Here is a 17612-nt window from a genome sequence, read left to right as displayed (position 1 = left end):
CTAAAGTAGAGGACCTTGCTACGTATTCCATTATAAGGCCAATGTCAAAACACAAGAAAGATTAAAAAAAAAAAGGTATAAGATGGCTGTGTTTCTATAGAAACAAACTGCAATCTATGTAAGACAATGATAGTTGCTACAAAAACAAAGTAGCGTATCATTGCCTTCAAATGATCCAATTTCATGATGACAAAATTTAGTTTTTACCTATTGGGAAATCAAGATGGCTTCTATTTTGCTGATTTGACGGTCAAAATGTTATAATATGACATGGACCAAAGTCTGGTTTTGTTTCGGGAGGATGCGGTGGGTTTCCGTTATCGTCCATTCGTTCATCCTTTTTCTTTTATCTAGTCAAATCAAAATAAAATACTGTGAAAAGGTACACCAAGTTTAAATATTATGTCATATATTTATTTATTTTTTCTTACTGAATTTAAGTTTTTTCTTCATCTGATTTTGCTCTATAAACCAATACTTACAAATATTTATATATGTGTAATATATATATGTATATATATATATATATATATATATTTATATATTATATATATGTGTACTATATATATATATATATATATATATATATATATATTCTCAGTCTATAACTTATAGTTTGAATAAGTGTACAGTACTTCTAATATGCCAATAAATAGTTTCAGAAGCATTTATTTATTTTCTTTCAAATCTCATTAAATGCAAAAGAATAACCTTTTCTTTTTACAGCCCAACCGCAGTGGGTTGAGAAGATTAATGACACTCAATTAGACAGTGGAGACCAGCTCCGCTGGGAATGCAAGGCCACGGCGAAGCCAAGACCCATATATCGCTGGCTTAAGAACGGCCTTCCCTTGATGCCACAGGTACTGTTCCTCAGATAACAATGACAGTTTACCATTTCTGTTCATTTCATTACGGCTAATAAAGTGTAGCTCCGTATCGCGGTGTAATGTACAAGCAGTGATTCATTGTGCTCTGTTTTGGCATAAAGAAGAACAGTCGTACTTCAAATGATCCAAAATGTGATTTTTTTATACCTCTGTGTGTGTAAATGCAGCGTTAACACTAGTGGAATAGTCAATCCATACACAAAATTTGTCCTGTCAAATTTTTCATGGCTATATTGCTTACCGAGGAGATGAATCGGTGGGACTGCACCGCATTATAACCCAAATTAGATTCTCTAGCAATTTAAGACTTTCCCTGGACTTTCCCTGGTAGATGGGGTGCTTGACCCCAAGGTCTGGTCACAACATGCTAATATGCCCCAAAAACATAAAACGGTGCTGATGAAATCACCAACGTGTGCATACAACAAGAAATCAGCGCACACCCAGCAAATACTATTTAAAAGAACCTATCGGAGGCATAAATATTGGGGATTCCATTAATACCCAACCCTAATGTTTAAAAAAAAAAAGATAAAAACACAAGACTTGTCTCATTTCAGAAATAGATATTTTTCAAAATTTGCACATTTTATTTTCACAAATATTTAGAATCTATTATTGGCATTCATTTTAAAGTTTGTTCTTCTCTCATGTTATTCTGTATAGCGTTTAAATGCCGCTATATCAGTGTATGGCTATATACTATTATTCAGCGTCTTACATTTTCTTTTTTTTCTTATCTATTTAAAAACGATTACAGAACAGAATTGAGATGGTCAATGGTATGCTGACCATTCACAACATCAACCAGTCAGACGCTGGAATGTATCAGTGCTTGGCAGAAAACATCTACGGGATTATATACGGAAGTGCGGAACTCAAGGTATTAGGTAAGTCACAAATAACATATCAACTATTTTACATCTAAGCAGTAAAGTAATAAATACAGTCTACCTGCCTGGGGTCACTTTTTTCCTTGAAAGAGATTTTTTTTTTTTTTTTTTTGCTTAAATGTTTTTAAACACAAGACACGGCATATGTATCACCAGGAACGTTTGCTACGCTTCAGATGTGTGGTTTATTATTTTCAAATGTGTTTTTATTCAACAGCATCGGCTCCTGTTTTCGAGCTCAACCAAAGGCAAAAAACAATAATCATCACCAAGGGGAAAGAAGTTAATTTGGAATGTAAACCACAAGCTTCTCCGAAACCCACCATCTCTTGGATGAAAGGCGACAGAGCTGTAAGGCAGAACAAGAGGTTAGAACCTGTCAAGTTTACTTCTATAATTAATAGAGAATAAGAATGTGAAACTGAATTCCGTACTGCTCTGAATATTGCTTTCAGGTATTCTGGAAGCGCGGGAATAGATATAGTAAAGCAGAAAATACTGTGTAGCAGCAGGAACTTTTAGAATTTCACGCAAGAACTTTCTTTCGATCTACTGCATACCTTCCAATATCTCAAATGGCCAGAGTGTGCGGCAAGAGGCATGGCTAGTTGTGGGGCTTTGCATTGGGACCTTTTGGACCTACTGGTTTTTAACTAAGCGACTAAGACATGTCAAAAAAATAATAGTGTATTTAAATGAGACGATTTAATTTTTGAATAAAATGTTCACAAAGTGAATAAATCCATTCTCTGATGCACTCAACAGTATAAGAGGTAGACGTGCTGATCAATTCATTTCACTATTAACCCGTGCTTGATTGAAAGCCCCAAGTTCTAAGATCCCAAATGCTCTTGTGTCCAATATTTTTTTTTTATTTCCTTCTGTTATTTTCTAATGAATGTATTTAATTCTATTTGAATCACTTCTTTTTCCATGTAGAGATTCATTAGGTGGAGAAATGCGACATATGCCTCCTCTATTAATCTAATTATCTAGATGAGGCTATCTCCATATCATAACATCTCCCAGGGAAGCTCCTTTATGTGGCTGAGTTTGGGTTTCATTGTGGGACAGCAATGAACAGTTCAAACTGATATCACAATCACAGTATATGCCCTTAAAATAGGCTTGGCTTCAATCTAACAGTCATTGGAATCATTTGAATGTAAATGTATCATTTCCCTGTTTTAAAGGGACCGGTATTTAGTTCAGATCGCATCACTTCTAAACCAGGAATACGTTTACAAGAGTGAATTTATTAGACGACCTTATTATCTCTCGGATGAGCTGTCCTTTAAAAAAATTCACAATTTAGAAAGTTGAGCTGGGTTTATGCGCCTGAAGTTTATTTAACGCAGGATGGTGCAATCACGTGGTGAAAGTAGACTTTATGAGCCTTCTCCAAGGCACCAGTTCAAGTAATTACTTTTTATAATCAAGTCGGAGAAATATGTTTTCTGTCTAATCTCCTCTAATGTGCCGTAATCATGCAATTACATGGTAAAACGTGTGCGTTAAAGGAAAATGCATGATCATTTTTCAAATGGAAATGATCAAAATGTTGGCTGATTTTATCAGGCAACATAAAAAGTACATGCAAAATATACTAATGAAAGGACCCGCAGGAAGCACACGTTATGGAAAGAAATATGTTCTGTTTTATTTTTATTTATTTTTTCATGTAAAGGTTACATTTTAAGTATTTGTGAAATGCTATATATATGCAGCTATAAGTGCCATTAAACAGAAAAATATCTTAATTTATATAACTGCAAACGAGTGTACCATAAACAAGCCTCGTGGTCTCCATCAATGCTCTCCAACGTTTGTTCACTGAAGTATTTTACAAGGGAGTGCGGTATCTTTAATCTAGGGTGTCTTGGGTAGATAGGCTTCACATAATGATAGTTAACACAGATTGAGGGTCCACCAACCCCTCCAACATCAAATATGGCAGTGAAGTGATTCTTTAATTTTGTAAATATATTTTTATTAATTTTTCATACAAGTAGAACAGGAAATGGGGAGAGGGTAGAGGAGACGTACAACACACCATAAAAGGGAAGGGGAAGGGAAACATAAGTCCTGACGCAGCGGAACTGGCAGAATATAATACTGTCACGTAAGAGATTTACAGAAAATACTAAAAGCACATGCACAAAACTTCAACAGTGCGTGTCTGCATCTGTAATCAAAGTACCACCCGCAACTGGCAGCAGTATGGAATGATTTGACCATCGTAAAGGGCAGCCCAAACGACAAACAAAAAGGGCAGGACAAGGGGCTACGGGGAGGGGAAAGGAACAGGGAAACAGGGTAGTACGGAGTAGCGGAAGACTAGGTAGAGAGAGAAGAAAAGAAAGGGAAGAAAGAAGAAAAAAAAAAAAAAAAAAAGGGGGGGAGCCTCTCCAACAACACCCCAAGCACCACGCCCACACCTAGATCCCCAGTATGGACCGAGCATCAGGGCTTGCAACGTACTCCAACCAGTAATACCACGTCCTATTATACTTCACAGTCTGATCATCAGAGGACATAGTTAGTTCCTCCAATGTTCTAATGCTTTCCACTTTCACAATCCATTCCTTGAAGGAAGGAGGTACGGGGTCCTTCCAATGAAGGGGTATTAAAGCTTTTGCAGCATTAAAAAGATGAGGCACTACCGACTTCCTATAACTGGAGATCAAACTGGAGGTGTTATGCAGAAGGAAGGCCGCAGGGGAAAACGTAATTGAGCAATCCGTGAATCTCGGCAGAAGTGCGTGAATCTGTCGCCAGAAGGGAACTATCCTCGGACACTCCCACCAGATATGTAGCAGCGTACCCACCCCCGCCATGCATCTCCAACAGGTATCGGGCACGTCTGGGAAGGCGCCATGAATCGCCAGACAGTGAAGTGATTCTGTACTCTGATGGCCTGACACCACATTTCTGTCTTCAGAGCGCAACAATATGATGTCACATTCGGGACACACGCCACGGATTCCACATGCCAAATAGACGCCTTTCCCTTTGAGAACATAGATTCTCCATGGAAGATGTTTATTAAATGTGGCGGGTAGTGAAATATAAGTAGTCTGCAGGCAAGTGGAGGCAACAGCAGAAATATTCCATAGGTTCGAACTCACCCAAATGTTCTTCATTAGGAGGGATGGTGAGCCTTTCGGACACAAGTCCCTCTTGTCTAGGAGCTTAGAACATTTGCTGGGTATGAGGCTATCGCATTGTAAATGGCCCTAAATGTCACAATAATTGAAACTGCAGGAAATAGGTTTTCAAATTTCTTAATTAGCAACATGAATTGCTATCAGTATTTCATAAAGTCATGTAAAAAGTGAAGCCACACCCCTAGCCATGCCTCTAACCACACCTCTAACCACACCCCTAAAACAAAGGTGTCCCTCTTTGGCCACTTTGCGCCAGAATTGCCCTTTCAAGATAGCACTGTGCTAGGTACGATTTTTTAAGGTGTTAAGTTTTCTTTTTGGGGGGGGGAATACAGGTAAAAAACTAAATGCAACATTTAGACAGAATCATATATCCTCACTGTAGCAAAAGTGCATTAGATTTCATTGTTGAGAATAATGAATATTCCTCGAAATATAATAGAAATCTAAAGATTTGAAAAGTCATTCTGAATAGCAATGATAATAAGCAGCTCGTAAGTCGGCAAGTATCAGTTGCAAACCTAATTACGATTCGAATAATAATGTTAATGGTGCCGGCTATGCTTCTACGCACATATAATTCTCCTCTGTGCATGAATTCTCATGGTATACTGTATGCATATTTAATATGCGCACATAACTCAATGCTCATGCTGTCAGAGCTTACTCTTCAAGACTTTTCTGATTGGCAAAGTCAAGATTGACTTTTTCCGGCTGTCACTGATGGATCATTATGTCATCCTACTGGCTTGACTGTTTCGTCGACTTTTCTCTATTCGGCTACAAAGCAGATGCAAATGAACATTTGGATGGCGAATGCTAAAGCATACCATACATTACAAACAGATAATGTATCTACAATCCTTTACAATCGGAAAGTACTTGTATAATCGAGACAATGGGTCATTTGGGTGCTTGTTTGAGACACGCCATCTTACTGCTTCCTAGTTGGAGATGATTGAAAATATAGACCGCTTCTATCGCAAGTGTTGGTTGCGTGAATACTTTTAGAATGGCCAACATATGGGAACAAAATGGAACTCTGGCCACCACATTGTATTTGCAAAGCAGAGAAGATCATGCATGCACCTTAACACGCATCAGAACTTACAGTGCATGGGGTATCCATGATGAACCGTCTTTGGGAAGCTGAATGATGACCCAAAACGGGTGTATACCTCATACTGTACCAGTTTCGGTTGGACAGTCCCAGTTTTTGGGCACTGCCCCGTGTAGATGCTCGCTTATGCCTGTTGAGATCCTGTGATCGCCCACGACAGGCCCAGGGAGCTGTTTCAGAACAGACTTCCATTGCAGCTCCCATATGGGTAAAGTGAGCGAGTGGTCAGACCCCTCACCCTGCCCACCTCTGGGTCTGATCCTGCCCACTTCTGCCTCCGACCCCGATGCTGGTGTCATGTATGTATGTACTCGGGCTATACGGACATATTAACTGATAGAAATTCATATTGATTTCTACCTGTATTAAATTCTAAAATTCTAAACAAATTTTAAAAAAGACATAATCGATCTGAGCATATGAGTGTTGCTTCAAAATACGCAGGGAAGCATTTATTTTGTAATGTGGGATGTGAAAGCTAATTGCCCAACCCAAGTAATTTGTCTGCTCTGCGCCTTATCGCCACTTACAGATATTCTAATGGTTCTAACGCTATGCAGGTCTGTGTTGCTTATAATGAATATCCTGTCAGTTCTATATGTCATAAAGCTTGTCACTTTCTGCTTAATAATCAGAATGTTGCATACGCTCTTCCGGTGCTTTAGCGCTTTCTTTTCCAAGCGAGCGGCACAATAGTGAGGTTCGTCATTGCTTGCATGATTTGGGAAGTCGGGTCACAAACTCATTTTTCAAACTTTCAAGAGTGTCGCACGAGGGCTTCGCAAGGTCTGAGTGAAGTCAAACTAAAGCTAGTCGGTCTAAGAATAAGAAGACAATGGCAGCAGAAATTAATTTAGATAGTGACATTTCTGGTTATGAAATGTAATTATTGCGTGTGGATGTTGTACTTTCTATTTTTTATTGCTTTTGTCGGCTAATCCTAAAAAGTTTTTTCGTTGCATTTTTCAAGTCCTTAAGTGAAGCATAATAAATGTTAGAAAGAAAAAAGGCATGTGTGTATATATATATATATATATATATATTTATTATAAAATATATATAATATATATATTTATTATAATTATTATAATATATATATATTATTTATTATAATATATATATATATATTTAACTTAAATAGTAAACTAGTTTTTGGGTTTTTTTTGCATTTTTTAAGTGGAGGAGAGACCTTTTTTTTTTTGTTTTAACACTCAGGGAATCAACGGTACTAGGAATGATGTTTCTAAAGCTGCATTTAATTATAAAAGCGTTAAATTCAGCAGGACAGGTGAAACGGCACCTTTAAACGTACCATGTATGCAGGATTGAGATAATCTTACCAGTGAGCGCGGTTACAAGTCCCCTTAATTCGTCCAAAATAGATTCCCATTTAAAATAAGTTGTTTTTTCACTTATGTAATTTGTTTTTCTAAATTGGGAGATAATTGCTTTCCCGGTCTTGTTCCCTGTTTCATCCTTTTGCCTAATGCTGATTTCACACTTTAGTAAATCCTGAACAACGCGTATCTTTAAAACCGCCGTGTAATAATTTTGTGCTGACAACCCTGTAATGGGAATTTAAACACTTATTACATTTCGCTTGGTCTAAACACAAGGAAAAAATACTAAAAGTTTCAAACATATTTAGAAAAAACATATTTGATCATTTAAAAATCAGTGACCTTGATCCCTTTTATCGAGGCACAGACCTCACAGATCTCTTTCATACCTCCGCCGTGGTCCAGTGATTCTTGCCACTGATTGGCTGCTTGACTGGAGGAGAGTGCATCTCGCGCATGGAGATGTGTTTAGTCGAGCAGATCTCCGATACAGCATTTATCTGAAGGTTGGGGACAGGGGCAGATGCAGATTCTGCAGAATCCCCCCATATATTCGCAAAATGGGCAAGTACCTTTAAAGGGACCCATTATATGTAATAAATATGCATGATAGCTGGTGTGTTGCTTTATTGCGCACCAACAGATTTCTTAGCTCAATTACTATAAGGAGAGGAAATAAAATTACCAATTCCAATACAATTATCAACATACAGAATGAAAGATCACATCACGAGTTAAGATGTACTGGTACAGAAGGAGCGGATGCCCCTGCTTCTCCGAGATTACGACATATATCTAGTTTTATAAAGCCGGGGTCGGTATTGTACAAAATGTTCTTTGAGTCTGCTCGGTATATCAGCCTATGACTGTCTTTATATTCAGCTGTTCTTTTAGTTCCCCGAATTTATATGTGGCCTTTTAAATGAGTATTTGCCCAGTGTCTCATCCATTCCTTAAACACCGTAATATTTCATATATATAAGCGGCTATTATTTTTGGCTTGCAGATAACTTCACATTAACCATGGGTAATGTTCTTGGTGTTATCGGAGTGCCATTTTTTTTTCTCTCCCCCCCAGTAAAGTATAGTGAATATTCATGGCTTATAGCGTAGATAGTTCATTGTCACTAAATATATGTTTCGGGATTATTATGCCCTTGAGTTTCTGAAGCTGTAAGGCATAAATCACTTCCAGCTTAGTACAATTGGATTCTTGTGTCCTGTAATAATGCAGGATAAAAAGGAATATAAAAAGTATAATTTTGGTAACAGTGTTACGATGTCTATAGTATATCATGAGATAAAAGGTATGTATTTAGTTTGGTAAAAAATTTCAATATAAAATATAAAAAAAGGTGCACATACACAGCTGTCAGCCGCACTCACGTCATTAGGCAGCCGCTGGCCTTAAAGTGCCAGGTCCACCCTGTGTGTTCTGTGTCACAGTTCATTATACTTAATAAACCTTTATAATGGTTAGGCCTGAAGATATTTTTACTGAACTTATTAAAACTATTTTCTAACATTCAGAGGACGGCTTTATAACAAACAAGGATCTAAGGCTAGAAATGCTGATCGGGACGTGTACTTAAAACTCTTTTCACAGCCAAAAACTGGATGCACAGAAAGTTATTTAATCAGCAAAACCATGACTGAGGTAGCGCCAATGCGACGCCCTCTTTTACCCCCCCTTCCCACAATAAATACACAAACACAAAGTAAATAATATAATGCTTTATTATAGTCAACTATGGAAAAATAAGGCCACGGTGCAGTCCGCTTTACGCCTTCCACACCGTGACACAGATATAAATAACTTTATTCATAGTAAAATGAACTTTATTTGTAAACACCATATAACAATATAGCAATGCACGTGCTGCACCACCCGACTTACTTATGACACATGCAAGCCTTAAAACTAACAATTGTAAACCAAATATAAAGGCTACAAATCGTAACCCTAAATTGTAAACAACCGAACCGGCTGGCACAGGCGTAAAACCGTAAAAACGTAGAGACCACCGGCGTCCCCTGCACGGCAGCCATTGTCACGGCTAGGATTCACCAAGGCACAAGCCCAAGGAGTGTCCTGCACTTAGGCCGAGGGCCTGTGCACCACGGGTCAAACCACACCTAAGGTGGTTAACCCTTGCGCTATGCCAGCTTGATAACCAACCGCCAAGAAACAGAAAAAAGAGGGGTGGGAGGGAAAGCTTTCCTGGTCAATCGAAAAAGTGACCTAAACGGGGTGGGCTCCCATATATATAGTGACCCCCGCCCCTAAGCACAGTAAGGTGATGCACACCTATCAATTGTCAGCTCAGGGCCGTCAATCAACATTGACCGCCGGCCCCCCTAGTTGACTCAGCAAATTTACTAAAAAACAGGAAAACGGGAGGGGGAGAGGGCTGCCTGTCGTCCCCTCAGTCATGCGCCCTTCTTGCTCCATGCTCTCGCCTGGGGCTTTCTTGATTACAAGAAATGATGGCAACCGACAGAGAAAGAAATGCTCTTACACATACATATATATTGTATTTTATAGTTATTATATTATTCTATATTTTTTAAGGCAACTGTATTCTGTAGCCTATATAAAAGTAATTTTATTGCTTCGTGGCTTTTTTTGTCATACACATAGGTGTGTTTAATTGTATTTTGCGCTGCACTTTTTATTACTCAATTAGTATTGTGTGGAGACCTCAGCAGTATATACCATTTACTATTGTTAAGTATAACTTTTTCTTTCCGCTATCACAAAGAAAGCACTGTATATAATACAGTGTAATGAGTAATGGATGTTGCGTGTTACAAAAATATTATGGAATAAAAACCATAAGATCCTAAAGCAACTCAATGCTATTTCAGAGACTAGAATATCGAGAGAAACTAGAATATAGAGTAGGAAAACAACTGGCAAAGAGAACTGTGATTTTTATTTTGGCAAGTTTGGCTTGTTTTGTAGGATTATTGGTTTTATGGTTCATAAGACATCTTAAGGGCAGTCCGAAAATTGTGACTGTCTCTAAAAACAGAGACACTTGGGAAGTATAACAGAAGATGACTTTTTAGTTAAAAAAAAAAAGCAAAAAAAAAAAACATACATTTTAATGAATTTTTTCTCACCAGTAAGGTGATTTACTCTTTCACATGACGCGTTGGAGAGAAGAGAAAGCTTGTTACTTAGACCTCACTGTATAGATTTTACACTGAATAATGTCAAAACACAAACAATGATTAACCAAACACTAAGCAGTGTATAAAGAAATTAAAGCTAACAGTTGTGTAGGTGTTTCAACTAATTCATCTATTGAAAACGAGTTTATAACCTTACATATTTTACAAAATCAATTATTTCTGCAATCGGATAATTTGTGAAGTAAAGAGAAGCTGTAGATGATCCTTTAACCTTACTATCTTCTAATGTTCATATTGGTTTGATCATCCACTTATACTGGAAAAACATTTAAAACTGTTCTATAGACCATAATAATATCTTGAGAATAACAATTCCATTGTATGAAATTATAATTTTATTATAGAAATATGTTTATCAAATATTAATGTTTGTGGTTCAATTTAGGGATTCACAAGAGCCTCGACGTAGTTTACAAAGTATTCTATATATCGAATCGTGTTTGAGGGCGTGGTTAGACATGTGAAGGTGGGACAAAAAAGATAGGCATGGGTGGGGCTGGAGGTGTGGCCACCTGCCCAGCTCCGCCTGGGAGCTACAATGGAGGTCTTTGTTGGAACAACTCAAACTTCCATTGATTTTAAAGCTCCCTGGTTTTGTCAAGGGATGTCAGGGGATCTCCCCAATTGGCTCATGATCCACAAGGGCCACAAATACCAGCAGATACCTGGGCCAAAAAAGTTTTTACTGTGCAGTGAGATCACGGACACCTGGAACATGTGCCAATACAATGCATAGGGAGGACATAACTACTTAGTGTAATAATGATATATCGTATATATATATATATATATATATATATTTATTTATTTTTTTTAGCACTCTTTATGCACCAGTTCACTTGGTAAACAACTGACTGCGATAATGTGCAAAACAAGGACACATATGTTAAAATGCAATACAAAGAGTGAAAATTAAGTAACAAAAACATGAAATTATGTAGCTCTTTCTCAATGAGTAAGAATACAAAAATAGAATGCACAACGAAAAACAAAACCTAAAACATAAATATGTGGGCTGCATCCAACATGCAGATTTCCAGTGACTAACGTTCTACTCCTACAACTGTGCACTAATAATACTGCGTTGAAGCAGAGAATGAAACAAATATGAGGAAACACGCTGGCTGAATCAAAACACTGCATTCTTAAAATTTCTCTTAATGAGTGTGTGCGTCTGTACGTGTCCACCCTTCCCTGCCATGAGTTGGCCGGATTTGTAGTTCACCAACACCTCTGTCCCGATTCACGCAGGACTGTCCCGATTCTCTTTCTGTCCCATGAAGCAGAGATCAGTCCTCACAGGTCTCTCGCGGTCGCCATGGCTCACTGCACAGCCAAATGTAACCATGCTTTTTGTCGGGTACTACATGAGGCTGAGAAGATTTGAAGGATCATTGAGGAGCAGCAGGGGAGCATTCATGGATCAGGACCTAGGGAATAAAGTTAAGAAAAGAAGAGTTTGCACCAAGAACTGGGAAGGGGGTGGGAAGGTTTAAGGTTTTTAGTTATCCCAATATCCCCAAATAATAGATAAGACCTGCTTTTAATGTTGGTGAATGATGATTAATACATTTCACACTTTTCTCTGTTAAATAAATTCCTTGATCTATGATATAGCCAAGAACTGCGAGGTAAGGAAAGGTCCAAGTGGCCAGAATTATAGCGTAATGCTAAAAATTAGAGACTTTCCAAAATTGGATGTAAAATATGATTGAAGATGCACACATACACACAACAAATAGTTATATCCACACATGTATGAAACACTTAACCCCTTAAGGACAATGCTCGGTCCCTAAACCCATTGAAAACAATGCATTTTGAGCCGTACATGTACGGGCTTTGTCATTAAGGGGTTAATAAATTGTGTGTTGCTTTCCGACGAGGGGAATTGAAGAAGACTTAATGGCAACGTTGAGTCTTTCCAAAACGGTAAATTCCGCTCTGAAATGTTCTGTTGCTCTCGAGGGTTGTACACCATGTGTTGGAGATCTTTTTTTTTTTTAAGCTAAGAGGCAGTCTGCTAATGGATGCTGCTCACAATTTTGTGAGAGGTTTGTTTTATTCATTCAATGATTAATAAAAGCACTTTTTTTAATACATATTTTAGTGGAAATTATTACGTATCACAGAAATCTTTAAAATACGACCATTTTTATTCTGTGTTGAATTCGGCAAGCCAGTAGTCAGTAGAGAGAAATTACTCGAAAAAATTAGAACGCCATATGACATTTTTCTACAGCCTGTTATTTGTTTAAATAAAGCTTTACATGTTTGCATATAAATACACAATACTGTATTGGCTCGATTATAGGCCGCACCCTTAAAGTTTGGTGGTATTTTAAAGAAAAATGTCTTTTTAAAGCAAAATACACATTAGTGGAATGGTAAAGCAGTATTTTATCGAATGAACAGGAATACATGTATTGTAACATTTTTGGTATCTATTATGCAGTTTGTCAGCATATGTTATATACAAACAGAAATTTGGAAAACCAATAGCCATTTTAAGGTCCCCTCTTAATTCATAATGCACCTTACTTATAGATATGCCACTCTGCCCCCTGATATGCCACTCTGCCTCCGATATGCTTTATGCCCCCTAGAAATGCCACTTTGCCCCCTAGATATGCAACTTTGCCCCCCCGATTTGTTTTATGCCCCCTGGAAATGCCACTCTGCTCACCCAGATATTCTTTATGAGCCATAGAAATGCCACTCTGCCCCCCTGATATGCCACTCCCCCTTCCCCAATGCACCCCCAGACTCCCTGGTGTCTAGTGGGTCCGGCCGGTGGACGACTGCACGGTGAGCGCAGACAACCTCCGCTGCCGGCACTTCCGCCGGGCCTTGGTGCTGTGAGAGGACTACAGATAGCAACAGAAGTCCAAAAAGGTATCCACGTGATGCCTCATCCAGTTTTACCTCTATACACACTGCTTCCTACTTTGTGTTTCACATCTGATGGTTACATCTGAATATTAACTCTAGTGTATATTTAAAATACGCTTTTAAAAAGATGCCAACGTACTATAAATAAAATTCTGATGCATTTATAATCCTCTTTGCAGCTTTCATATCCGCTGTCAGATATGGGATATCAGACCTTCGTTGGTACCATTTTCATGTACTGAGAATCAAAGTGGCCTTTGTGCTCTGTAACACATTGCATTAAAGAAATATACTGGGCTTGCGGATAATTGCTGTCGTAAAGGTTGTTTAATTTAATTTGATTTTTTGCTTGAATAAAACAATATGAAACTCTTCTTCATACCAGGTCACCTGCCAAAGGCACACAGGCACCTTAAGGTGCATTAGGGGAAAAGCATAAGTCCAAAGTAATTTTCTAAATCCTTAAATGAGTAAAATACTAGTTTGTGAATACTTTTATTAAATTAAAGTAAAAAGGTGTGTATTAAAAGTAAAACAGAACAAGCATGCGGAAAAAAATATAACTTTTCTTAATTATGAAAAAAGTTTTGTAAATATCAACTGAATATTGCCTAAAGCCTATCACAATTTGAAAAAAATGAATTTTAATAAAGGATACGCTTTATTTCAAATTTTTAATGTAATGATTTTTTTACATTATGGTTATATGTGAATATGTTTTTTTAATTACCCTATAAAATTTTATTAAATATCTATTTTTTATTTTAATTCTTTTTTTTGTTTTTTTATTTTATTTTATTTTACAAACCAGCTACATGGCTTTTACGATATAGAGCCAAGCCATCTGGACTGTTATTCAAGGCTACGAGCAAGATGGCCATTTACTGGCTTTATTCACTGTTTGTAACATACTCATGAGTTGATTATGTTGTTTTTAAGGTCCAGCTTAACAGATGAGCGCTCGTCTTCCAATAACCGCAGGGCCAGGCAAAAGGTTTACCATTTAAGACTGCCGGAAACTGGCAGAGTGTCTTGTTGATGAATCCACATTATTGACCCGTGTACATTTAATGTTGGGCACAGGCTGGAATAAAATCAAACCTTATGTTTAAACCGCCTTTGCCATTTTTCCCCTCGTTTGCAAATGTATTTTATGAAATTATTTGCAGGCTCGCTTAAACATTAAAAATATTACAGGACACCACAACAGGCCATTCCAAAGATGTTTTTGTGTTAAAACAAAAAATAGAATGTTTTCTGAAAGAATATTAGCCTATAGCAAATGTCTACAAACTAGCCAAGAATATCAATCAATTCATGAAGCTAAACATATCGTGAGAAAAACAAGATTATTATTATTATTATATTATTATATTATAATTAATTATATTATTTTTATAATAGTTGCTTTTTTTTTAATATGTATATTTTTTTAAATATTTTTACCCATGAAACTGGATGCATGTTGAGAATGTATTTATTGCAAATATTAATTCATAGTATGTATATAAAAAAGTGCCTTCCATAGCAACCAATGGAAGAGTCCATTTCAAACTTTTTTAATTTATATTTTTTATACATAAGAGATTGTGCTCATATTGGCAATGCATGCGCTGGACCACTGTAATTTCCATTTGCGGATTACTCCCCCACCATTTTGCCCCCAGCGCGGAAAAAATTTAACGGGGTAAATAACATATAGTTTATCGAAATTGGTTAGACTTTTGAATGTATAGGTTATTTTGGAAGATGTCATTTTTTTTATAATTTTTAAAATAAAAATCATTTTTCCCAGACTTATTATTACTTTTTGCTCCATGATTCTATTTAGGGTAATTTATTCACTGGGTCGTTTGGCTCTCCGCAGATATTTCATGCCTGATTTGAAACGGCTTCCCTTAATTAATTCAGGACACCTGCAACCTGTAATTGATTTGGCTCTGACAATAGTTTGCTGACATCTATCCAGCTATTGTAGAATTTTTGGATCAGGCCATTCTTTCATCTTATATTTGAGAAAATATCTTTATCGTTTTCAGGCTGCGCAAGCCAAGAATCAAATATGGAATGCAGAAATATGTTTGGGAACCAGCAGCACTATGGTCCCGACGCTTACAGTAATAATGGTTGACATGCTTAGAATTACAATGCACCTTTTATGCTCATTACAAATGCTAAGCTGTAACCCAAAATGATTTATCCAGAGAACCATGAATATATATATATATATATATATATATAAATATATATATATATATATCATGATTTTTTTATGATAAGACAGGGTGGCTGGAGGGCAACTGGCTGCTCTAATGTAAACTTTGTTGCCGCCACCTGAAGCTTTTTTGTGTTCTACTTGCAATTCCACATGTATCCACCAGGGTGCATAGCTAACAGGAAGTGTTTACATCATGACCGGATCTTTTATATACTCCCTTTCTATGCATTCCCTGTCTGTAAATGTGTTTTGTACAGGACTGGCTAATATATACTGATCTTTTTGTCTGACATATACATCTCTGGCTCCTTTATTACTGAATGCTGCCAGCCCGCCTCTGATATGGGCTCTTTATAAGAATAACTCAGTTTTAAATATGTTCTCATTAACGTAGCTAATAATGAATGTTCCTGGTCCGTTCTGTTGGTTGTTATGGTGATAAATCTGCTTAAATTGACTTAATTGTTCTTTACAAATAAGCCCCAGTGTATTTGTCCACAAAGCTTTTGTGCACATTATAAACAAAATGTTGCTTACCATTAATTCATAATTTCTAGTTTCAAAATGGTGTTTCTGCATCTGCTTTATGGGACTGGTTGTACATATTGACTATTTTCTTACGCCAAACAACTAGAATCTCCTTATCGTGCTGCACTGTGATAGAATTATTGAGCTAATCTCCAAAGTAAATTGGATAATTGGCCAATTGAAAAAATAAATTAAACAGGATTTAATAAGCTCCGCCGTAAAGCATGTGTGTCATTGGCGGGTAGATACCGATGGGTGACTTTACTACCTTGAAGGTAATTAAGTGAAGCCCCATGAAAGAAACACTTTATTGTGTTGGATTGTGTTTGATATTGTTTCAAGAGACTGTGACATACATAGAACTTTCCGGGGTCGGTGTTTCCTTTCTCCGCACCGGGGAACGTCGGTTTCCTACCCCAAACCCACTTCTCCTGTGTTCTGATACAGACTACCCTGGAAAGTTCCCTGGTATGTTGGGTGATCACTGTAAATGGTAGTTAGTCATGTCATGTCTTGGTAACGTTCTTGCTCTAAAACCATTACAAAGGCTGCCTGAACCAATGAACAGCAATCAGAAACTTAACAAGGCAGAGATAATGTAACGGGGAGGAATAATCATGGAGATCCTGAGGGCATGAAGTTAACATCTCACAGTATACACACATGGTTGATTTTTTTATAGGTATGTATTCTTTAATAAATAAACACACTTTTATACAGGTTTACTTATTTGTAGAATTTTAAAACACAAGATTTAAGATAAAATAACTAGAATGTATCGGCATGGCAAATACCCATAATCATGTAAAAATTAGTATATTACAGGAGCAACACAATATATTTGAAGTTATTTTAACCCCTTAATGACAAATGTCAAAATGCATTGTTTTCAATGGGTTTAGGGACCGCCCGTTGTCCTTAAGGGGTTAAAATATAAAAAATTATGGAATTACGGAATTTCCCATTGTGACATAACTATATTTTAATTTAAAAAAAAAACAAAAAACATACATTATGTTTAATAGTTAAAACATTTTGCTTTCGGAAGAACAAGTGGAGTAATTATATAATATTTTGTATGGTATCTTTTTATTTATAGCTACGATGGTACAGCTTGAAAAGAAATGCAATTCCTTGCATAAATACTTTAACTGACAATTTAATTAAATTGAGTCATAGATAATTATTTTAGAAGATAACCTATTTACAGTATAATATAATAAAACAAGAGACATTATTTTTTTTCATTTGCCTGGGTGACGCAAATTATAGTAATTTATATACCTCTCTTTTTGTGACTCGCTTGTCACCATCTTGACCTCAGATAATAAGGAATCCAAGGGCTGCTACTTATTCTATATTTTCA

General features: G+C 36.9%; 1 protein-coding gene across 1 annotated transcript in view; it reads left to right on the top strand.

Annotated features, from left to right (window-relative positions):
- Window positions 1-17612, top strand: part of CNTN5 (contactin 5) — a 256290-nt gene that overhangs the window by 146752 nt on the left and 91926 nt on the right. The window contains exons 9-11 of the mRNA XM_053456515.1: window positions 727-863; window positions 1651-1780; window positions 2001-2151. Coding sequence (XP_053312490.1) covers window positions 727-863; window positions 1651-1780; window positions 2001-2151 — 418 coding nt within the window. The remainder of the gene's footprint in view (window positions 1-726; window positions 864-1650; window positions 1781-2000; window positions 2152-17612) is intronic.

The sequence above is a fragment of the Spea bombifrons genome, chromosome 2, assembly GCF_027358695.1.
Source record: "Spea bombifrons isolate aSpeBom1 chromosome 2, aSpeBom1.2.pri, whole genome shotgun sequence".
Lineage (NCBI taxonomy): Eukaryota > Metazoa > Chordata > Amphibia > Anura > Pelobatidae > Spea > Spea bombifrons.
This window is presented reverse-complemented; position numbering and strand designations above follow the sequence as displayed.